The sequence below is a fragment of the Pagrus major genome, chromosome 2 (assembly GCF_040436345.1).
Source record: "Pagrus major chromosome 2, Pma_NU_1.0".
Taxonomy (NCBI): Eukaryota; Metazoa; Chordata; class Actinopteri; order Spariformes; family Sparidae; genus Pagrus; species Pagrus major.
The window spans coordinates 34239716-34264858 of NC_133216.1; the positions used below are offsets into that span (position 1 = coordinate 34239716).

General features: G+C 39.7%; 1 protein-coding gene across 2 annotated transcripts in view; it reads right to left on the bottom strand.

Moving 5' to 3' along the window:
• Positions 1-5380: 5380 nt before the first annotated feature.
• The window catches only part of cuedc1b (CUE domain containing 1b), a 43267-nt gene continuing 23504 nt past the window's right edge, over positions 5381-25143 (bottom strand). The window contains exons 4-11 of one of the 2 annotated variants that reach the window (XM_073483833.1): positions 22768-22894; positions 21565-21826; positions 18909-18974; positions 18592-18672; positions 18389-18482; positions 17963-18021; positions 16611-16680; positions 5381-7717 (exon numbers count right to left, since the gene is read on the bottom strand). In XM_073483833.1, coding sequence (XP_073339934.1) covers position 7717; positions 16611-16680; positions 17963-18021; positions 18389-18482; positions 18592-18672; positions 18909-18974; positions 21565-21826; positions 22768-22894 — 760 coding nt within the window. In that variant the 3' untranslated portion in view covers positions 5381-7716. Of the gene's footprint in view, positions 7718-16610; positions 16681-17962; positions 18022-18388; positions 18483-18591; positions 18673-18908; positions 18975-21564; positions 21830-22767; positions 22895-25143 lie in introns of both variants that reach the window. The other variant, XM_073483825.1, reaches the window with a different exon arrangement.

Consider the following 25143-nt stretch of genomic DNA (forward strand, 5'->3'; position numbering starts at 1 on the left):
ATTATCAAAGGATCTGTGGGAGAAAGTAGTTGAACTTTAAAAAACAGGAAAAGGATATAAAAAGATATCCAAGGAATTGAGAATGCCAATCAGCAGTGTTCCAACCCTAATTAAGAAGTGGAAAATTAGGGATTCTGTTGAAACCAAGCCACGGTCAGGTAGACCAACAAAAATTTCAGCCACAACTGCCAGGAAAATTGTTTGGGATGCAAAGAAAAACCCACAAATAACTTCAGCTGACATACAGGACTCTCTGAAAAAAAGTGGTGTGGCTGTTTCAAGATGCACAATAAGGAGGCACCTGAAGAAAAATGGGCTGCATGGTCGAGTCACCAGAAGAAAGCCATTACTATGGCAATGCCACAAAGCAGCCGACTTACAATACGCCAAACAGCACAGAGACAAGCCTCAAAACTTCTGGAACAAAGTTATTTGGAGTGATGAGACCAAAATTGAACTTTTTGGCCACAACCATAAACGCTACATTTGGTGTACTTGGACATTCCAACATGACAATGATCCAAAACACAGGCCAAGTCGACCTGTCATTGGCTACAGCAGAAAAAAGTGAAGGTTCTGGAGTGGCCATCTCAGTCTCCTGACTTCAATATCATTGAGCCACTTTGGGGAGATCTCAAATGTGCAGTTCATGCAAGACAGCCCAAGAATTTACAGGAACTGGAGGCTTTTTGCCAAGAAGAATGGGCAGCTTTACCATCTGAGAAAATAAAGTGCCTCATCCACAACTGCCATAAAAGACTTCAAGCGGTCATTGATGTTAAAGGGGGCAATACACGGTATTAAGAACTGGTATTATTATAATTGTTTGATGATAAATGGCTTCACCCAACCACTAACCATGAGCGAAAAGAAAAAGTTTTTGTATTATCATTCATATTCTCTGAAAAATGACCAAAAAAATCACAAATTCTGCCAGGGTATGTAAATTTATGAGCACAACTGTATGCACTCAATCCTTTGTCTGGGCTCCTTTTGCACAAATTACTGCTTTAATGCGGCGTGGCATGGAGGCAATCAGCCTGTGGCACTGATGAGGTGTTATGGAAGCCCAAATTGCTTTTATAGGCTATAAGAATCGTACATAATGTGGGATATACTCATCACACCAACAAACTGTTTTTCAAATCGAACACACTCAAATTATTGGACATAGTTGAACTGAAAACGACTCAGATAGCTTACAAAGCAAGAAATAATCTGCTCCCTGGTAACCTACAGAAATTGTTCAAAGAAAGAGAAGGGAGATATGAATATAGACACGCACTAAACCTCCAGCAACCTAAGGCACGGACTACGCTTAAGAGTATGTGTGCATCAGTTAAGGGAGTGAAACTATGGAATGGATTACCAGATGAGATTAAAAAAAGTAAGAATATTTATCATTTCAAAAAAATGTTTATAAAATCTAAACTCGAAGGGTATGGGCAAATCTTGGATCCATACGGGCAGGCTAAGGGTCTCTGGGTATGAGGGTTTTTGTATTTCTGAGTATGAAGGTTTTGATGTGTTCATGTGGCTTTAAGGCTATGTGTGTTTCTATGTGAACATGCTCTCGTGAAGGCGAATGTTTCCATGTAAACTTAAACTACTGTATTCTAAGTTATTATATTCATTGGTGAATCTAAGTTATTCATAACTTCTCGCTTTTCATTGTTTTTCTTTGATCATGAAATTGCTTTAATAAGCTATAGTAAGCTATTTCTCATTTTTTATGAGCTGTGATGTATGAATTCTGCAAGAGCATCCTATTCTACTGTCTGTTTTGCTTAGTCAATTATGTTTGCTTACTTAATTATGTTTTAAATTTGTATTTGTATTATATGCAACGTAACCTAATGATCTTGTCTCCAACACCGTGATTGATTGTAAATGTAACAGTTGCAAGGGGTAGGTTCCTCATTAGCCTTGGCTTCTTACCTATCCTTTTCGTCTGTATGTCTGCCATTCATTCATACGAAATATAGTGGTTCAACTCGTCTGTTTTGTTACTGTATTTTAACAATCTGGAACTCACACCCAACCACCTCCTTCTGCTCATCTCCAAACCTTGCATACCACCTGGGGTATACCAAAAGGAGGACTGTTACCCTAGATGCAGATGGCAGCAGGTTCAATATATGGCTGATCTGTTTTTTTAAACAGATCAACAAAGGAGTACCTGTCAAAAGTGAGTACAGAAGAAGATACATTTTGTTGCAGGGGATATTGTTCTCATCATTGATGATACCACGCCCCACAACTTTTGGTTCCTGGTGCAGGTCATACTGGTCGGGTCAGACAGGACAGACAAGTTCAAATTATAACAAGCCATTGGGGCTGTTGTGTGGAGTCTAATTTGTTTTGAGTAAATACTTTTAAATTTTTCACACACATCGCCGAACATCTCCTTCTCCTTTCTTTAGATGGCAACTGGGAGTGTGTCATAACTGGACCCTCAAAGCAGGGCAAGTTTGGTCTGTAGGATTGCCTCTAATAATTGGCAATATCAGTTGGTGTACAAGCTACTACAGTCTTGAACAGATTTTCCCTTCAGTGCAGTGCCAAATGTTGAAACCTAAGAAATGAATTACCAGGCATGTTCTGTGTTTTCTGAAGACTAATCCTTCAGTGAATTTGGAAGTACAAAGATAAAATTTAAAAAAAATCAAAATGCGGGGTGAAGTGATGATGAACAGTCCAACATTTTAGAAAGTATGCTTGTTGACCAAAGAGAGATGATAGGAGCAATATTAGCTTATTCCCTCAACTTGTTGGACTGTTGCTTTAAATTATTATATAAAATTAAAAAAAATAAATTATGTAAATGTAAAAAATACTTAAGTCCCAATGCTGCTTTAACTTTAGGGAAATGACTGCACTGTATGGAGGATTCAAACTTTTAAGGTCTTTCAAAAAATTCTTAATGGAGGAGAATAACTGGGGTGGATTTCAGGACACAATAAGACGTCTCATAAAAGTTAAATCAAAAATCAACTCACTTACAGATAAAACTAGAACCACCGCGTGGCGGTTATATGCCTCTGCTTTAAAGAAGGTAAAGCTCCTAAGAAGCTACAATATGGTACTGGTATATGGATATGGTTATATGGTACTGTGACCTCACAATAAGGTTGCAGTGACCTTTGACCTTCAAAATCTAATCAGTTCACCCTGGAGTCCAAGGGTAGGTTTGTGCTAAATTTGAAAAATCCCTCAATGTATTCTTGAAATATTGTCCTCACAAGATTTGAGGTCACATTGATTTTGACCTTTGACCACCAAAATGTAATCAGTTTATCCTCAAGTCGAAGTTGGCATTCGTGCCAAATTTGAAGAAACTCCCTCAAGGCGTTCTTGAGATACTGCTTTCACAATACGCAATGTCACGGTGACCTTGACCTTTGTCCTCCAAAGTTTAATCAGTTCATCCTTGAGTTTAAGTGGACCTATGTACCAAATTTGAATAAATTCCATTAAGGATTTCTTGAGATGTCGCGTTCACTAAATGTGAGGACAAATAAACGGACGGACAAATGTTGCTCAACCATTCTGTAAGTCAGCTCAATAAGAACATTACAGTAGATAATAATGCAAGTATCAAAGACCATGTGACACTGATTTCACAGTCTTTGAATGTATTTTTTTTTCTCCAAGAGTATTACTGACCAAAGAGAGAACATGGTGATTTTGTGGAACTGTAAATCAAGAGATAGGTGAGTGGGTGAAAGGTCATGGACAAACAAAAGCCAGCAATCTGTTCGTGCTTCTTGTGACTAATATTGACCAGCTTCCTTCGCAGTCCAAAATTGTTCTTTATAAACATTTTAATTTTGTCTTCCATTTAAGATAATTAAATGAATAATTTAATGTCGATTTTTATTAAAAGTATCTGATGTTCAGAATGTGCATGTTTTTAAGGCCTGTATTGCAAATCAATTTCCCAAAAGCCCAATGAAGGTCAATCATTTAAAGAATTGTTTCACTATGACATAATGGTCAACTTGCACAATGTGTTGAAACAAGCTGGTGCAAACTGGATTTCAAAGTCAACATCTGGTAGTCAAATTGAGCCAGCATTTCACAGAATTTCAATGATGGGATCATTCTTGGGATTTGTCCCTCCCCCCTACATCAGAACCTAAACCTGATAACCTTTCAACCCAGCTACATGACTACCAGTTCTTAAGGACAAGTTGAGTTTGTTTTTACATGTTTTAGCACACTTATTAAAGCTGCATTCATGTCTTTTTTGGCCACCTGTTGGCAACAGAACATTGTAGTTTAATGACCTAATAAAGTTATTTATGGTAAACCTGTTAACAATTGAAACATGCAGAAGACACAGACCACTTTAGCAGTCATATGAAGTCACATGTGTGTCCACCTGATGAATGGGAGTCCAATGTAGATTCTCCTTTTAGCTCTGTTTTGGTCTCCACAAATGCCTGAGAAAAAATATCTGGATCTTTAGCTGCTAGATACTTCACTGTGTTCACCAGCTAGTCTCTGAGTCCATCTGCAGCTCACTTAAAGGGTAACTTCACCAATTTTCAACCTTAATATCTATCTATTGGAATTTAGTTTAAACCTGGCATATAATATTCCTCATACATCGCAGCTGTAGCGACATGTTGAGTCCCGTTCTTTTGACCACAAGATAATACACAGAGCGGTTAGGTGGTGATCCCACATTTAAGCACATTTCTCCTTGTTTCATTTAGTGTTGCTTGAAATATGACCTGCAGTGACCGGCAGTGATGACTGCGGGTCATCAGTAAACGTTATTAGTTCATTGGTCCACTCAGCCATCTTCCATATTATTGTTTCTGTTGTACTGAGTTTCTGAGTGTTTTACAATATTGCTTCACAGTTTTTATTGTGAACAATGTTATGAATTAATATTTTTATCACCAGACTAAGATCTAAGGATACTAAATAAACTATGTGTACATACAAAACTACCAAATATAAACAAATATACAGTCTATGTAGTATTATAACAATGAAAACTATGATGATCTCGTCACATTCTTTCTCTTCTTCCTCTTTACTGGCAAAGACGTAGCTAACTTATTTCAGATGGCTTTTAGTACACAGCCCCATTTGAAACGCCCACCTCCACGTGCTAGACAGGTTTAGGAAGTATTAGGGGGTGGGGCTTCAGGGGGTTACATGCAATGCATCCTGGTACCCAACTTTCCCTTTTTAAGACACCACGCACTGGGGATTTTATTGCCTCAGTTAACTACATTTACCATCAACACTGATTTTGATATCCACATAAAACATGGCAAATTTCTCCTTTAAGTATTCTAATGAAAGGGCTTAGATGACAAAATTGAGCAAAAAAATCCAGAAAGATTAATTGAAGATTTGCTGATGTGATTTAAAAAAAAACACTTTATTCACAAAGAGAGAAGGAAAGTTGATTTCACAGATTGAAAGTTAATTCATCCATTTTGTCTAGAACTTAAAATCAGGCAGTTTTCTTGGAACCCTTGCATTGTAAACTCACTTACGTCCACAGCACACATTTTCTATGTTCCTCTTCTAACACCTTCTGTTCACACAGGCTACATCAGACCTTTACTACATCTTTACTCTATGCTAGTTTCACATCAACATACACAAAAGAAAAGAGCAATAGAAAGGGATGGATGAAAACCCCAAAAGCATTTTTTGTATTTTAATTTCATCCACTTCAGACTTCACTTTCAATGGTATCCTGTCAGAGTGAGTCTTCACATTTCAGATGCTTTATCCTCCCAAACAGACATATCAATCAATCATGTGGTAATCACAACAATCTACCATGCACAGAATTAACATTGGCATTTAGAAATGTATTCTCCATTGCTCAAAGAGACAAGACGGACAAAGATGATTTTCTGAAAGACTACAGGGGCAATCTGAGACATGGCAAAGTAGTCTGAGTGACATTTCTTAGTTCAATAACAATTACCATTTAAGGTTAAATGCAAGAGTTCTGGAAACCTGGCAGAATACTAGCAAAGCATTTAGTGAAGCAGTGAATGTAGAGTACGCTCACTCCAAGCATGACTACATCAGTGGATTCAGACTCCTAGTTTGGTTCAATAGGCAAGATGAGAACAATACCATTCTAAAAAAAGAAAGAAGTAATGCCCAAAAATGCACATCTGAGTCATCTCTGGATGTGACAGGACTGAAGACATAATCCCAACCAACAGGACATGACCTTAATATAATGCAAGGGCTTATGGGTAGGAGGAGGTAGATGTTGACATCTGGCAGCCAGCCATCTGTACGCTTTTATTTTGAAGTGTAATCAATTTGATGCTACACTTAAACTATGAAACAGCATCTTCATGTTTCTTTCTTTCACTCAGCATACTGCATTATTTTCAAAATTTCATTGTGGATTTTGTGCCCACAGGTACATATGTTCTTTGTTACTGCAGAAAGTCATGTTGTCCTGGAAAGAGCTGCAGAGAAGCATGTTCTACCTCTGTGACAGGTGGCTTCTCCAGCTGTTTCTCCAAACCTGAGCTGGCAGCCGGGCAAATGACTGAGGGTGTAACCTGTGAGCTTCCTCCCAGTTTCACTCCCCATGGTGCAAGCACCCTAGCCAACCGACAGGAGTCATTCATGCAGCAACACAGCTTAAAACCTTCGTCTGAGTCCGACACTGTATGCCCTCAGGGAGAGCCGTCTGAAAATGTGCAGTTATCCCATAATTTGAACGATTATCGAATCATGCCCCTCTCTATGATAACAGCCTTTTCCCCATGACTTTGAATGTGTTCATTCACAACAGGCATAATCACTTGGCTGGACAACACTTTGTAGAAAGTTATCCAGACTCATTCTGTTGCCTTCTAAACCTTGGTAAGCCCGTTCATGATGTCCTTCACTTGATACTTGTGTTTGCTCATGATCTGATAACATAGCTCATCCCAACCTTTACCTGTGCAACTGTGCTGGTAGTGCTACTACAGTAGATTCAATGACACCGTTTCCACCTTACCAAACAAACCAAACTAGTAAACCACTCCATGCTGCAGCATTTAAGTCAACTGCTCCAAACATTTGTTCTCACAGTCCTTTAAATGTGGTCAACCAGTCATTATGGCCATGGAGCAGTGTTGACATATGGGCAGCCACAACTTTAATGGCCACAGTATTCTGACACATAAGAATTTCAGTTACATAACCCCTGACGTTCAAAAACAGCTAAATATTACAATTTGATTATGAAAACAAGGTAAAAAAGCTCTACATGGTTTAGTGTATATAAAGGGGCATGTGCACACTTTGGATCTGAAATGCCCAGCCTGAGGGACCCCAATCAGAAACATACTGAATGCTTCTGTACAGGACTGGAAAAGTAACAAAGGAATCATCACTGCACTAGTGTTCTTCTCGGTGGATTAAAGGAAGCTGTTAAGAAATACTGGTAAGGACTAATACATTTTCCTTTACATTTAAAATTATATATCATCAAAGTGTTATAATACAGAGAATGCATTTACAGACAGTTAGCCCATTGCTGGGTAGAGTCCAGTTCCTCTCCCTGGGAAGGAGGGGGGTCTCAACTCATGCTGAGCCTTACATTGGCTGGTTTGGTGAGCATTAGGGTGGGGTGAGCAGGTGGGAACAGGAAGAGCTGCAAGGCCACCACCCATGGGTCATGCTGCCGTCACCATGGTAAACCTGATATGGTGCAGCATGGGAGGATCTGAAATGAATAAGAGTCTGGTTAATTATATCATACTGAGGATATTATGTGATATGTTTATGGTCATGACTCTTCAATGTGCTTTTATGAATATGCACCATATGTGTAATTGTACGTCTAATTTGTGTGTGAACTTCTTGAGGAGAGCTGCCTGAGGATGCAAAATGAAATTCAAACTGAGAATAAAGTTGTTTTGTATCGTGTATTGTCTCTGCCTTACTTAGCAGCTTTTGAAAGTGACTGGCTGACAGTACTACAGAAAGCAGTGATCAAGTGTCTGATACACTGAAAAAAGACATTTTTATTTTTAGCTTTGTTGAGAGGAAGAAAGCAGAGAAGTAGAAGAAGATAGTACGTGTACTTAATTTAGACACAGGCAAAGTCACATACAGGACACATATTAGCTAGTTCAATTGTAAATATTGATATGGAAATTTCAAAGTACAGAAGACTTTCACTTCTGCCCTGTGCTCCCTAAAATGTCTTATACCTTTACAGTGAGATCACTTTATTCTAGTCACTTACTGGTGACATCTTGAATTCTCTTACAAGACGGTGATGAGTGATTCTGTCTGATGTTCTTTTAAAGGTTTCTCACCAACATTTTGACTTGTGTAAGCGCTGTTAAGTTTAAACAGACAAAAAAAAAACAGTCTGGTATATGTGATGTCTTTTCATCACATTCTAAGTATATGTGTGGAAAGCAAGCACTTAGTAAAGTTCAAGGTGAAAAAAATGCAGACACAGAGATGCTCTCAATCTGCTGATTTTAAGGCTGTAGAACACAGTCCTCTTCATAAGACCTCTCTCATTCTCTGTTCCTCTGTTTTTGTCTGTTAGTCACCTCAAACCATCAGGTTTCATTCACAATTCAACAATGCCTTTATCTCACAAACACAAAAATATACATTACAGAACGTCCTATCCCCTGGACAGATTGTGCTATTGTCACCAAATTTGGTTGACATGTGTTGATGTGATGTATGAGTGACCACCATACAAAAATCTACCATAGGTGGTACTGTAGCAGTATCTGTTAAATTAGCCATTGTGCTCCTCATAACACTGATCAGCCTCAACATTAAAACCACTGACAGTTCAAGTGAAAAACATTGATGATCTGGTTGCAATGCAATGTACTGCTGGGAAACCCTGGGTTCTGTCATTCATCTGGATGCCACTTGACACACACCACCCACCCAAACATTGTCGCAGAAAAAGTGTACCCCCTCATGGCAACAGCACTCCCAGATGGCAGTGCCCCCTCTCTAGCAGGACAATGGGCCCTTCCACCACAAAACTGCAATGAAAAATGAATGACCCAAGGAATGTGACAAAGAGCTAAAGATTTAAAATTCTTTAGATTACTATGGCCTCCAAATTAACCAGATCACAACCTGATCAAGCATCCTATGAAGTCTCGGAATAAGTCCAATGGCAGGAGGAGGGACTGCACATGATCTGCTGCAGTGTTGGGTGGGTAGCGTGTGTCAAGTGGTTTCCACATGAATGCAAGGAACCCGTTTCCCAGCAGAACAATGCATTGTAACAAGATTATCAATGTAATGTACTTCACCTGTCAGTGGTTTTAATGTTGTGGCTGATTGGCGTATGTTCCCTCTAAATCCAAGAAATTGGACTCTTTTTACAGGAGTGCAGAGGACTGACAGAGAGCGTCATCACATGATGCAACAACAATCACCTGAAGATCAACATCAGCAAAACTGAGGGGTCACGTGACGCTAATGGCAGAGTAGCAGCTTTCTGTTCGTGCTCCCACAGCTCGGCATCTTTCCTAACTTTTATTTGTCGGGTTTATGTTGCTTATGTGAGCGGTTATCTTGGGGTGGTCTATGAACATGCCTAGCACTCAGAAAAAGCTTAGCCTCGACGCGAAATCTGCCAGACTAGGAGAGAATCCATCGTCCTCGGACAGCTCCATTAGTGTGGCCGATAACATGCCGCCATTTCTGGGTCAACTGGACGCCGACAGTTTGGTGGAAAGAATCTCCGCAGAAGTGCTCAAAGGTGTGGAAGCCTCTTTTGTTAAAAAGACTGACCGGTGTTGAAATGGCTTGAAGTCTGCGCGAACAAAATCGCAATGCTGGACACACGCATTACTGAAGCCGAGGTCCGCATTTCGAGCCAAGAGGACGCTGCGGCTATCTACGGAGCTAAGCTAGCAGACGTTGAGAGTAAGCTGACAGCGGCTCTGGACAAGATTGACGACCTGGAGAACAGAAGCCAGCGGAGTAATATTCGGCTCATTGGGCTCCCGGAAGGCTCTGAAGGTGCTAACCCTGTCGCTTTCTTCAAAACCTGGTTACCAGTGCTTCTTAACGTCAGCTTTAAAGGGGGGTCGGTGAAACTTGACCGCTGCCACCACGCCCTCACCCGTCGCCCTCCTCCCGACCAGCGGCCCCGGGCTGTCATCATCAAGTTTCACAACTTTCAAGACAAAGTCCGGATAATGCAAGCGGCGAGGAAAATCGGCCCCCTGCTACATAACGGCGCTCAGATCATGATATTCGAGGATTTTTCTGCCGCAGTCGTAAAGAAGCGACTGGAATTCTACCAGGTGAAACAGCAGCTCAAAGAGAGGGGGATCCCCTTTGTCATGACGTACCCGGCCACCCTCAGGATCCAGTATGATGGGCAGGCGAAATTCCTTAAGAATCCAAAGGAGGTTGTCACGTTCCTGGATAAACTGCCTCATCCTCCGGGGTCATCTTCAGACCCCCCCGCCTGCTGAAGGATTTCCTTGTAGCAATTTTTTTTTTCTTTTTTTTCTCTTCTTCTTCTTCTTCTTCTTGAGCTTGCCCCGGGATACTGACTGCCCACTGAGCTTGTTTGGGAAAGTAAGACTACTTCTTTCTATCTCTTTTATATGATTGTAACAGTTCCCTCGTTTTATGGTTGTGCACCTTCTTTTGTGCTTATATGTTTGTTTATATAGACTTTTGCTCACTTCAACTGTGCTTTACCCCCTGAGTATGACTGTTAACGGTTTCGTTATGGAGTTGCAGGCCAGCAGCTGATAGGTGTTTCCAATTTACTGGTCCAGCATCTTCCACTGCCCTCATAGGGAAGTTAGCTTACACCCCTAGATGGGTGTGACAGACCTTAGTCTGACCCCCTTGTCGTTCTTCTGTTTTCTTTTCTTGATATTCCTTGTACATAGTTGTATGTTTTCTGTCAGCAAAGCAATATTGCCCCCCTCCCTCCCCTCTTTCCATTTGTTTTTTATCTGTTTTCTGTTTTTGACTTTTAGAGAGCTCTATTTTTTTAATATCTCCGTCTACATGGAACCAGGTTGTTTTTGTTTTTTTTATATTCAATGGCTAGTGATAGATCTACATTGAAGGTTTGCAGCTGGAATGTGGGGGGTATACATAACCCTATTAAGCAGAAAAAAATCTTGAGTTTTTAAAAAAAAGAAAATGTACACGTCGCCCTCCTGCAGGAGACACACCTTTCACCTGTTGAGCATATGAAGCTGAGGTGTGGTGTTTACCAGTAAAAGCAGAGGCGTTGCTATCTTAATAAATAAGCATCTTCCCCTGGAGGATGTAGAATCAATTTCCGAGTCTGGTAGATATATAATGCTGAAGGGCTGTCTCCATGTACTCTTTTCTGAATATCTACTATCCACCTGTACATTCACACGATTTCATCTCTCATGCTTGTTCTTTATTTGCTGATTGGATCTGTGAAAACACAGTGATTGGTGGTGATTTCAATTGCTATTTTTCATCCATGATGGATAAATCACCTCCAATGCAAAACATACTGTCTAAAAGAGCTAAAGCTCTCTCTGAAACCTGCTGTGAACTTGACCTGGTTGACACCTGGCGTCTTCTACACCCCAAAGATAGGGAATTTACGTTTTATTCTGGGGTGCATAGAACAAGTAGTAGAATTGACCTTGTTTTCACACCCAAAAATTCATTGGGAAATATTAAGAGTTGCGAGATCTGGGATATTATTATATCAGACCACGCGCCTGTTTACATAGTGTTAAATCATTTGAATCCTCTATCTCAAACACGGCCCTGGAGATATAGCGCTTTCCTGCGCCACGATCCTAATTTTGAAAAAATTTTAAAAGATCAGCTCAATACTTTCTTCGAACTTAACAGAACACCTGATGTTTCCGATGGTCTCCTCTGGGATACTATGAAAGCCTACACTCGTGGTTTAATTATATCCTTTTCTGCGGGGCTAAAAAAATTAAATCAAGAAGAACAAAGGAGACTGGAGCTTGAGCTACATGAACTCCAGACTAAACATAACTCATCCCTTTCCGAAGATCTTAGGAAAGAGATACTTGTGGTTAAATCCACTCTAGAAGGCTTATTAACGAAGAAGGCAGAAAAATCTATATTTTTTATGAGGCAAAGACTCTATGAATTTGCTAACAAACCTAACCGCTATTTAGCTAATCTTCTTCGTAATAAGGCCCCATCCCAGAGTATTCCATGTGTTAGAGACTCATTTGGCCTACTCCAATATGATAATAAATTGATTAATGATACATTTAAAGCATTTTACAAGCAGTTATATACCTCACAATTTAATCCCTCACTTAGGCTAGATATGGCGGATTTTTTCTCAAGGTTGGATTTGCCAAATATTTCAGATACCCAAAGGACTGATTTATCCAAACCAATAACGGCAAGTGAAATTATGAAAGGTACTCAGCTACTCCCAAACAATAAAACCCCTGGCCCTGATGGATTTAGTGGAGAATTTTATAAATTCAGCTCGATTTTAATCACTCCCTTATTTGAAATGTTGCAATCTTCCTTTGAGGCTGGGACTCTCCCTCCTTCCTTGATGGAATCTAATATCTCTTTGGTTTTGAAAAGGGGGAAGCCACCGGAGGAATGCTCTTCGTATAGACCTATATCTGTTTTAAACCTCGACTTGAAGATCATTGCAAAAGTCCTTGCATCCCGTCTAGAAAAGGTCCTTCCCTCTGTCATTGCTTTTGACCAATCTGGTTTTATAAAAGGGAGATATTCTGCTCATAATATTAGGCGTCTGCTGAATCTTATCCAGCATTCCTCTCTGTACAGCTCTGATGCTATGGTCATTTCTCTGGATGCAGAGAAAGCTTTTGACCAGTTAGAATGGCCCTACTTACTCTGTACCCTACAAAAATTTAACTTTGGGGAAATATTCATTAAATGGATTCAGATGTTGTACACATCCCCACTTTCGGCGGTAATTACTAACAGGTTTAGGTCTAAAAATTTCAGCATCGAACGGGGGAGCAGACAAGGCTGCCCTTTGAGCCCACTTTTATTTGCTCTTGCTATGGAACCTCTAGCTGCAACTATCAGACAGGATACTAACATTGAAGGTATTTTCCTAAATAACCGGGAGCATAAAATTTCGCTGTACGCTGATGATGTTTTAGTTTTCTTAAATTCGCCAAGTCACTCTATTCCTGAACTAATACAATTAATCACTAATTACGGCTCTTTCTCTGGATATAAAATTAATTTCTCCAAAAGTGAGGCTATGCCCCTCCATAGTGCATCTAGGGTGGAGCCTAACCTCTCACAACCTTTTCGATGGTCCCCAGGGGGCTTCACCTATTTAGGTATAAAAATCTCTCCGAGCTTAAAAGAGCTATATAAGCTGAACTTTGCTCCCCTCTTACAGGCAGTGAAGCATGACCTTGAACGATGGTGTGGTCTCCCTTTATCTCTTCTTGGACGCATACATCTGATTAAAATGAAGATCCTCCCACGCTTATTATACTTCTTCCAGATGCTATTATGTTGTCAAGAAAATTTTTTGCGCAGCTGAATAGTTCAATTATATCGTTTATCTGGCATAAAAAGAGGTCCAGATTAAGATACAATTTTCTCTGTCTTCCTGTTAAAATGGGTGGTTTAGCGGCACCTTCCTTTTCATCATATCTGTTGGCTGCACAGTTTAAATTCATTTCTGAATGGTTTCTAAATACTGACAATTCAGCCTGGCTCAGTTGCGAACCAGCTTCTTCAGATGGGATTCCCTTGCAGAATATACTTTATACTTCGCCTGGGAAAGCTGCAATTCTGTTAAAAGATAATATCATTTTACAAAATATGGCTAACTTTTGGCATAAAGTCAGGAAATTAGAAGGTTACAATAACTGTTTTTCTTTGTTAACCCCAATCCTAGGGCTGTGCAATTAATCGAATTTTGATCGTGATTTCGATTTTTGGGTCAAACGATCTCCAAACTAATATAATCGAATTGAAACGATTTATTTGGCATTTTTCGTTGTACAGTAAGCCTAGAGATTTTCTGAAAGAGATGCGCATGCGCAATTCAGTCCCTCCCAAAAGCATTCAACACGGCCCTGCTGACTGGCACTCACGCAAGTTACGTTTTTCTCGAAATTACATAATTACATAATCGCCACCAGTAAACAGGACGCTGTCTGACTCTGTCACTCGCGGGGAGGGATGCTGTTTTCTGGGGGAAAGTTCACCAAGTCTCGGTCGGGAGGGCTGAATCACCGCGACAAACACTTGGTGAGTTTAAGTTTTTTGCCGGGGACAGACGCTGTTTTTCGGGCAGAAATGTGACGAAGAGTCGGTCGGACAGACACTTCACGTATAACTGCGGTATTTTTTTCGTCATATAAGTTGCCAAAGACACGACCAGTTACTACGATACTGTTGTTTGGTCCTGTAACGTTGCTTTGTGGGACATTTCTCTATTTTGTTGAGTGAAGGACCTGTTCAGTTATCAGACAGTGAACACCATCAGATCGACACACCCCCGCTCCGCGCCGCCGGCTTATCCGTTCACACTGGTTCGGTTCACCAATACTGCGCGTCAGACACCGATCTCAGACACACTGTATAATGCGATTCCTTAACCGTCAAATTCAGACAGGCACAAGAAAATAACAGCTGCCATTGGATACTTTATAGCTAAAGATATGCACCCAATCGTTTGTCTTATTTGATTTTCTAAGTATATTTATTTTATTCATTAAATGTTTTATAGAAATTGCAGAACAGTTGGATACATATTTGTACATTATTTTCGATTTGAACATTGCGTGTATTTTTTTGAGAGAAATGCTGAATAAATGCATCATGTTTCCAAACTCAAAAATAATCGTTTAAATAATCGTGATTTCAATATTGACCAAAATAATCGTGATTATGATTTTTTCCATAATCGAGCAGCCCTACCCAATCCATGATAACCTTGACTTTCCTCCAGGCCTTCATGCCGGCCTTGCAGACTGGCATGATAAAGGTATTAAAGTGGTTGGAGATCTGGTCCATGAGGGCTCACTCTCCACATTCCAGCAGGTGAAAATTAAGTATGGTCTGACCAATGCTGATTTCTTCAAATTCTTACAAGTAAGGAACTTTGTTTTGTCTAATCTGAGGAGATTCCTCAGTGGGCTGGCCATCTCTCCTATAGAATCTTTACTGATAAAAAATACCGACTTTAAATTCTTTACCAAAAAGGTTTATAAAATCCTTTCCTCCCTTAAAGTAGACAACTCAGACAAAGTCAGAAGTAAATGGGAGGCTGATCTGGGTACCATTGATGTTGAGGCATGGAATGAGCTGATTGGCTGGCCCACTAGGGTTTTGGTATCTAACTCTACCTGGGAGAGACAATTTAAAATTTTACATAGGCTATTTATTAGCCCTGAGGCCCGACGCAGAATGAACCCGGCCTTGTCTGATTTGTGTACTAAATGTAAACTGCTACTGGCTCTTTTTTTCACTGCTTGTGGAGCTGTCCTCTTATCCTGCAGTTCTGGAATACAATTATACAGCAGCTCAACCTCATCTTTAAACACCATTTGCACCTTGGTCCAAGGACTTGTTTGTTGGGACTCAATGATGAATTTCCTGCTGATCTACATAATAGAGACCTCCTTCACATTCTGCTGCACTGCGCCAGGAAATCTATCCTGGTCCTCTGGATCTCCGATAAAGCCCCATCTCTTAATCTGTGGTTAAAAATTGTGTCCAGTATCATTCCATTTGAAGCTTTCTCTACAGCATTAATGGACAAACCTTTTCTATTTTTCCGAACTTGGGATTACTTAGGCTTTAGTGCCTCTCAAAGGATGAGATCTGGGCTCACTGACCTGGCCTAGGTACGAGACACTGGCCCGTTATCATCAACCTAGCGATAAACAGGTGATAGATGCTCTCTCTGCCCTCACCCCACCCCCCCACCCCCTACTTGTTTTTTTTGTTTGTTTGTTTTGTTTTTTTGTGTTTGTTTTTTTGTTTTGTTTTTTTGTAACTTGTTCTTCTTTCTGTCTTTGTGCTGTCTGTTTATGCTTTGCGAAGTTCAATAAAAATATTGTTAAAAAAAAAAAAACATCAGCAAAACTAATGAGCTAATAATGTCTATTTCTGTGTAAGTTCATTGAGTGACACAAACACAGTCAAAAAACATTATGCCTCCAGCTACGGCTGTTACTGGAACGGAGGCATAAAAAGACAGCTATTAACAAAAAACAGCCAATAATAGCTTGTGGGGTCCTATTGCATCATTAAAAAAAAGGTTGCATGCAGTGCATGGATGCAGGAGGTCCATTTAATCATCAAAATTAATTTTCACATTAGTTTTTGTGTTCTGTCAAGTCACCCACAGTGTCCATATCTGATCATGAAGTAAAAGTTATACAGGTGGATCATCAGAAAGTGATGTTGAATGTCTGAGCAGTGAACTTCAAGTAGACTTTGAGCATGCCCCTTTGTTTACATTTTGGCATATCTCCATCATGAAAAGTGATGCTGCATTAGCCATTAACCCTTCCTGTTCATAGTCTGACTCGGATGATTAGAACACAAGATCTGAAGACGTTTAAATATTTATATGATTGAATGTCTGAGGAGCATCTTACCATGATATTGGCTCATTGCGTTGTTCATTCTCTTCCTGAGTGTTTGCTCTACTTGGCTGACCAGCTTCCTCTGGACAGAGGGAAAAAAAGATGGACATAGTTATATGTGCAGCTCTGATAAAGAAGTCTTGTGTATGAAAAAGATGTAGTGGTGTGCTCAAGGACTGTCTTTATACTGTCAAACTCAAGAAACATGCAGGTGCGTGGGACCTACAGGGACATACTTACCTGTAAGTAGCCATGTTTTGAATAAAGGCTTTTAAGCTAATTACAATTTTTTTGTTCCTGCTCCAAGCATGAGTGCCTGAATTTTGTTTTTTCCTCTTAAATAAATCAAGATTTTTATTTTTTTTTTATTAGATATTCACAACAGCAAGTAACCATGAATATAATTTAAAAAGAGGAGATTATAAAGCAAAACCCTGACAGTGATTGACAGAGGATTTCTGAGGATGAAAATGCATTCAGTATGTTTCAAAGACCTCTAAGATACAATGTGTTTTGGTGACTGAATGGAAGCTGAAACTTACGTTTCCAAGAAAACTCCACAGGGCACCTTTACACCTTTCAACAAATACAGCTCAGTGTAGCTATGTGTTCCCTGCATAGAAGAGCTAGTGTGCTGTTACTCTTTCATGCGGTTCTATTTTTGATCTTAGCATGGCCCTAGACTGCTGCCTGCATCATTTCTAGATGATCCAGGACATGTAGTATGGTATAAGCAATTCTTATCCTTACAGGAGAGCAATTTTCAAGTCCATCTTAAAACAACAGTCAGATTCACATGTGAATACTGAAACAGTGTTTGCCTACTGAAATCATTTCTCTTGTTAATTCTTCATTTAGAGTTTCCTTCCTACAGCACTTCTCCTGACCAAAAACTCATTCCAAATTGAAACTGAAGTTGATAGGAGGCCACAGAAGACTGACTTGGACAATTCAATCGATTATCTTCTAATCCATCTTTTTAGTGCAAAATTCATCAACTTTGTAGCAAATCATTGTCTGTAGCTTATACCATAACCCCACCGCCACCACGAGGCACTCTGTCCACATAGCTGACATGAGCAAACAGCTTGCCAACATGATGCCACACACACTGTCTGCCATCTGCCCAGACTGGGTTGTCTCAGTTTGTGGGTTTAACAACAATAAGAAGTTCCTGGTTTTAATTCACAGGCAGAATGGTTGGATGACAGTATACTAAAGGGGTGTTAGGTTGGTCTATGAATGGACCTGATGTCTGAGGGAACATCTGGACCCTGGAGCTAGACCAATTAAGAACCACTCCTCTGTGACATAGTGACAAAACCAAAATGTTTAACATTGTGTGGGTGAAATGCACATCTTACCACAGGGGTTTCCCTCGACATTGTCGAGAAGATTGGCTGTAGAGTTGGCTGTGCCCAATCTGGAAAGGAACTTAGTTAAGAACACAAAAACTCTGGCCTTGCATGCCAGATCACAGTTATGGAGGCTGATCCATGGTGGATGATGTATGACAAATGCAGAAACCATGTTTACGGAGTATGACAGAGCTTTTCATAGGTGTGTGAAAGTGTATGACTGGTTGTTGTGGCCTTGCATGGTAGCCTCTGCCACCTGTGTATGGATGTGTGTGTTAATGGGTGAATGCTGACTTGTGTTGTAAAGCGCTTTGAGTAGTCAAAACTAGAAAAGCGCTATAAAAATTCCGTCCATTAACAATTTACTTTACTACCTTACTACAATAAAGGAGTATTAGCCAGATAATGTAACAAACGTTGAGAAAAGGATACGAGTGGTGCTTCAGGAGTGTCCTCCTTTTTGACTTTCTCCTCTTTGTCTTTTCTGAAAATGTTCTGGCAATTTCAAATAGTTTCTTTCTCGTTGCTGCAGGTGAGAAAGCAGCCGAGGTCATTCACTTACCGTAGACAATGCCCTTTAAGGCTAATGCAGTACTTTGTGAAACATCAGCAGTATTATAAATAAGGAGACTTACATTTGCCCATGTGTTTGAGTTTGTCTCTGAACAGGGCATCGTCCGAGACGGCCTCCATTGAAGCTGCAGAGTACTGCTCTCCTGCACACAGACACAAAAACACTACCACACTGTACACTTCTTTACTTGCACATCGAGTACTTAAACTGTAGAATAGCAAGTATTTTTAGTATGATGTCTGTAGCACAAGTCCTTGACAAAACCAACAAATATCACAGTGAATGCATTAACAGACACAAAACAGTATTTAGTAGAATTCAGTGTGCAGAGACAGTTGCAAATAGCTTGGCAGAGGAAGCTTGATGAGTGATATCTACCTGTGGAATTCTCCATGCTAGATGAATGATTGGACTTTGATTTCTTTGACTCATACTTCAAGCGATCTAAAAACAGAGAGCAGATGTTATGACCACTGATGTGGGGAACCAAGATGTGATGAACTCTGGTAAAATGGTACAATGCCCAAACTTCTAAACCTCTACATCAATTCATCTTGACCAGTGTTGAGCAGAGGGGAGAACAGTTCTAATCTTTGCATTGTTGCACCAGAACAGCCGAGGCATGCATTTTGCTTATCTAGTTTTAAAGGTAGAAAGTATTTCCCCCACGTCCTTTTATCAAAAATAATGTGCCTTGCTGTATCTAAAATCAGTTGCGATGTGAAATCAGTTACTTGCCAAATATTTTGTTGGTTATCATATATATGTTGTTCAACTTGTCAAAGATTCTAAAGATGGAAACTGGGTGCAAAAAATAACCCGAGCTTAAGTTCTGAGTTGAAAGTAAGATATTAAATTTTTGATAATAAAGTCAGTTTTGTCTCAGAATGGAGATCCTAATCCCAAAATATATCAATTTCTTTGTGATGATTATATTTATATTCCTGAGATTAAGTGAATAATGTGATTAAAGAACTTAGAGCTCAAAGAAGTCCATCCTTTATAAAACGGTGCCTTGATCATAAGCTGAGGGATGTAAAACTATGAGAAATGGAGACAAATGGAATTCAATTTGTCCAAGTAAAGAAAAGCAAAGAAATGTATGATAAAAAAACAACAGCAAAAACATTACAAAACTATTAACACTGCTAAATGTGACAGAGCTAAAATGTGAAAGGCAAGGAAACTGTTTATCTCAGAATCACATTTTAATCTAATGCAGGAATTTTGGATCATACATTTTTGCGAAATGAGGAAATCAATGTCAATCTCTTGTCAGTAGATAGGATATCAGACAGAGCTAAGCTGGCTGAATTTGAACTTTGATGTTTCTTAAGAGTACAAAATATATCAACACAGTAGGCTGTACTCCAGCGGGTGGTGTTCCTAAAATGCAGCGCACACCAGAACAGAATCAGTTACATTAAAGACAAAAAAGGGTGAACTACGCGTTTTGCATGCAGCTTTGTCAGATTCGCCCCATCACAGAGTAGTGTCAAGCTGTTTTGGTGTGCGCTGGAATATTATTTTTCATCTACTGTGACTTGCCCTGTACTGGCTGCAACCAGAAAGGAAGCACTGCTGTGCACGGGTTATCTCCCGTTTGTTGTTTGGATATCAATGTATTTAATGTTATTATTATTTAATTACTTTTTGTAAAAATATGCTTATTCTGCATTTGATGGCAGCAACACATTTCAAAGAAGTTGGGACAGGGGCAAAAAAAGACTGGGAAAGTTGTGGAATGCTCCAAAAACAAATGATTGAAACATTCCACGGGTAAACAACTTCATTAGTAACAGGTGATAGTATCATAATTGGCTATAAAATGGGCATCCTCGAAAGTCTTAGTCATCACAAGCAAGGATGGGGCCAGGTTTACCACTTTGCCAAACACATGATTACTATGTGGGCTCAGGTACACTCTGTAAAACTGTTATTGGTAAACACAATTTGGTGGCAAATGATTGCATTCTGTTTTTATCTATGTTTTACACAGAGACAGGGAATCAGAGTTGCACCATGCAATCCTGTCTCATAACTCATTGCAAACCATGCCACATTGTGGAGCAGTCATTCCAGCAGAGCAGGGCTATATGAAATGGAAATGGTGAGTCATTGCTGTTATGAATGGCTTATGCCAAATTGGACTAAAGGGACTGTTCACTCATAGGTCAGCATGAATCCACGCACCTCAACACAAAGGCCAAATTCACAAAGGCCGAATTTCTGAAAACTAGTGCCTTTGCTTTTTTACATTTAAGCTCTAACATTCTCTAGTGTTAGTAACTTTGGGTTGCTGATATTACTGTATGGTTTGTAAACATACATTTAAGTTTCATTACTTAGACAAAACACATTACAAAGAGACAAGCATTGGACCTGAGCATCAAGGCAAATAGTGGTAATAACAGGACAAAAAACAAAGGCTTTTAAAGGTGCCCTGTGGAGTGTTTCCTATAAACAAACAAACCTTATGTTTACATTCAGTGTTAAACACCAAAATGCATTCTGTGTGTACTTGTGTTAAATATATTTTCTTCCTCCCAAACATTTGCAAAGTTGATTTTTTAAAACTACTTTAAATCCACCATTGTTTATATTCCTATTAACTAGCTCGCAGTCTTCTTTCCTGCACATGTTGGCACATTGGAATGGAATACTGACAGACCATTGGCAGGACTGTGTACTGCATCACCCGCATTGTATGCATTCATGTGTGTCCTTATGCACATGTCAAATGAAATGGGGACCCGTTCATAGAAAAATGCTACCTAGAAGTCAAAAACTCCACAGGGAACCTTTAATGACAAAAACCTTAAAAGGACTTTTCAGTAGCTCAGTATTAACTGTAAAGTATCTCACAACCTCAAATCTGAATGCTTTTATTTTCTATGTATTACTTTCAGTGACTACAATCCTGTGTACAAAACTATACCACTTTAAACAGAACAGTTATTGACAGTGACCTACAATTCTGACATTATGAGCAGAATTTCTTTGTGTATACTCAGTCGAATGCACACACTCATACCTCTCTCTAAGGCAATGAGGAACTCGCGGTTGCGCTGCAGCTCTCTCATAAACTCCTCATTCTGCAGGAAGAGGGCAATGCGCTCGTCTTCCAGATACTGCTTCAGTTTCTTGTCTTGCTCTGTCACTCCTGTTGTCAAACCTGGACCTCCAGTAGTCCCTTCAGCTCCAGAACGAGAACCAGATTGGGCTGTCCATTGGCTTATTGAGGAAACTGAAGAGGAGGATGATGATGAAGGCTGGGATAGACTGCTCTGAGAGCTCTGCTAAGGGAAAGACAGGTGAGGTTATTGGTCATAACATCAATCCATTCTGTTTGATTATGGAACACTTATCCAGAAGACGATAAATTTGTTTTAAAAAGTCTTAATACTATTCTGAATTGGACACATTGTTTTTCCCGGAGCTGATAATGGACGTTACTGAGGAGTGAGACATCTTGCTTCTTTCTGATCTATGATGGGTTGTACCTGTGCAGTACCTTTCAGGCAGCTGACTAGGATCAGACCACACGGAAGCCACAAAGAACAGTTTCTTTTTTAATATCTTTAACTTCAGTCTCTTTCAAACTCTTGACAGAGACGGATGGAAAGATATTGATGAACTAACGGTCTTGACCAACTCATAGCATTGCACATGAAAAGGAGAGTTAATAAATGCTTTCCCCTGGGGGCGATAAATATCCCTGACTACAGCAGGGTCAATTGACCCGGGAGTAAATCCAGATAATTTGCACATTGGACACAGAAGTTCAATGTTAGAGGGTGTAAGTGGGTTTTTGTGTGTGAAAGGGGCATTTCATTTCCTTGTATCTATTACAATATTAGAGATTTTCAATGGGGTCTCAGACTTCTAGACCCCCCTGTTTATACACATCAAAGGAAAGGAGCTACCTTGAACCTCATTGCAATAAGAGGTCACATCAACCGCCTAGAGACACTCCAGAAACCACCTTTATCATCCCTAACAACCATTTACACCATTACCTAGGTGCTTTACATCTTTGCAAGGACCAGTAGTTCCTTAGCCCTCACCAAGTGACACCCTAATTATGACTAGTAATTACACTACAACTCCTGTAACATCTTTATCAACACTTCCACAATGCTGAACTTGTTCAGGTGTCAATGCTTTAAATAGAAGAGGAAAATAAAAACTAAGAAACCAAATGCAACCGCATGTGTATACTGACATTTTTTTTTACCTTTATACTGTCTAACTGCTGTGGCAGGATCCGCAAGAAATCATCTGGGAGATTTCCAAGCAAAGGAGGGTTCCAGTTCCGGTAGCTTCTGACCTGCTGGTGACCTGGAGGTGGCTCTGCTTCAAATCTATGAAAGCCCATGGAGTAACAAGACACATTAATAATTCGATCACCTGCATTAGGAACATAATCAACTTATTTCTAGCAATCTCAAACAACTATTAATTATTTACATCCTTTAAATTGCCCACTAAAAATCACATAGGATGGCCAGGGCAAGGAAACATTTATTTGTTTCCCGTATTTCATTAACAGAGAAAACGGATATCATGAGTGAGGAAATGCCTGATGATTTCTTGCAGATAAATGAGACAAACAGGAAAGATACAAATCAAGTAGGCTGACTGAATATATGTTAAAGAGGCTACATTAAAGGAACTTGGGGCAGGATTTGTAAAAAAATAAACATGCATTTTAAGTTTTTTAATGCTAATGGGTGATGAAGCGTTCAAAACCAAAAAGAATGAGCCCACCCACGTATCTCTCCATTGAAGAGATACGTAGGTATCTCTCCATCTCCATCGAAACGAAATTACGACCAAAGCCGGGCTGGCACCTGAATAAACATCGGATACGCGTTCGACTCATGGAGGCAGCTTCAACTTGAATTGGGACTGAAAACAGATGCTGACATGGCTCATTTCCTAGTAACCAGGTAAGAAAACATTACAGGTCATGTTTAGAGCTTGATTTGAAAATCATATGAGATTACGAGGACTCGGAGTGACCTAACGTGCAAAGTAGCGTTAGCTGCAAACATGTAACTTGGTTCCACCGCTGTGTAACACTGAATAGTTACAGACTGCGCATTTTCCACGGTTCTTTAGTCTGAAACCGAATAGTTAGAAATATGTCACTTTATATATGGGACCGAAAGCCCAACCTGTTATCTGGGAGGTGATGTTAGCAGCTGGATGTAGCCACAGGCTAACGGTTTGTTTGTGTGGAAATGTGAGGTAAAGGTCCTCACAACGACTGAAGAACAACTGAATTATGTCTGTGTATTTTACTCTTGAATTGCTTCAGTAACTTTACAAATTCAAGAACAGATTGATACCAACTGTCTGTGACCTGACATCAAACATGACAGCTTTAAGTTTTGCCATGTTTTATGTTACTTCACTGCTTTGTTTTGTAGGTTAGCCTTTGTGTTAGACTGTTGCTCGACTAATGTGGCAACTCTGAGGCAATTTTGGACTAATAATGTAATATTGAGGGCCACTCAAAATAAACTGTTGGAACGTTAATCCTCATCTGAAGTCAACTAAGTATTGAGAGTAAGTAAGTAGCTACTAAGTACTAAGTACTAAGTAGTGACTAATTAACTGCTTTTTCATGTTGCTTTTAGAGCTGCACAAATAATCAAAATATTATTGAGATCGCAATATGGCCGTGTAATATCCAAATTGCAGAAGCTGCCATTTTTGATAAAGGTCCACATGTTTGTTTGGTACAGACACTTACAAATGTCACATCATGATTTTAACAGATTTTTCATGAAAATGAAAAACTTAATGCAAAATATGCTCAAAACATGATTTTGACATAATGCAATTGTGAATCAGATCACAAGTACATTATATGTCACAATAAGCTTTTAACCACATTGTGTAGCCCTACTGCTTTTTGTCTGTTTACATTGTTGTATATACTGCAGCACCAGCTCAGCAATCGGTAACTTTGTTGTTATAGGAAGCCCTTTTGCTTCAGGACCCTCGCCGGTATGTGTGTGTGCGTTGCTGCTGTGTGTCAATTTACTTGATGGACATGTCCTGAAGGTAATATAGCTACATCACGTAATGTGAATACTGTAGAGTGCAGATTCAGGCTACATTGTAAATACAGATAAGATCCCTTGTATTCAGCACAGTATGCAAGGCACTTGTTCTCAGTGTGACAATGCACCTTGTGGCGGCTGGAAAACCTGTTGGACGATGGCCCATTAAGTGAACAAAAAGGTCCACTGTAATGCTAATTAGGTGCCCTGCTGCTGTTGTCTGCAACACACACACACAGAATGTGAAAAAATAAAACATGTAATTTTATTTGACCGTGTCCCTGTCCCAGGAAACGGATCCAGGGGAAAACCCACTTACTACATTTCACAAGCTCAAACAATTCTTAGTTTTAGTCTTACTTGTGTATTATGTTTTTGATTCTTAATCTATTTTTACATGTTGTTAAGGAATGAAAGGACATTGAAATCTTGAAAATATAATCTAAGAAATGGAGGAGGAGCGCTGCGGTGTGTGCGTAATGTGATGCACGGATCTCTGATCAGACAAGACAGGACATACATACTGTCGTTCTGATTAA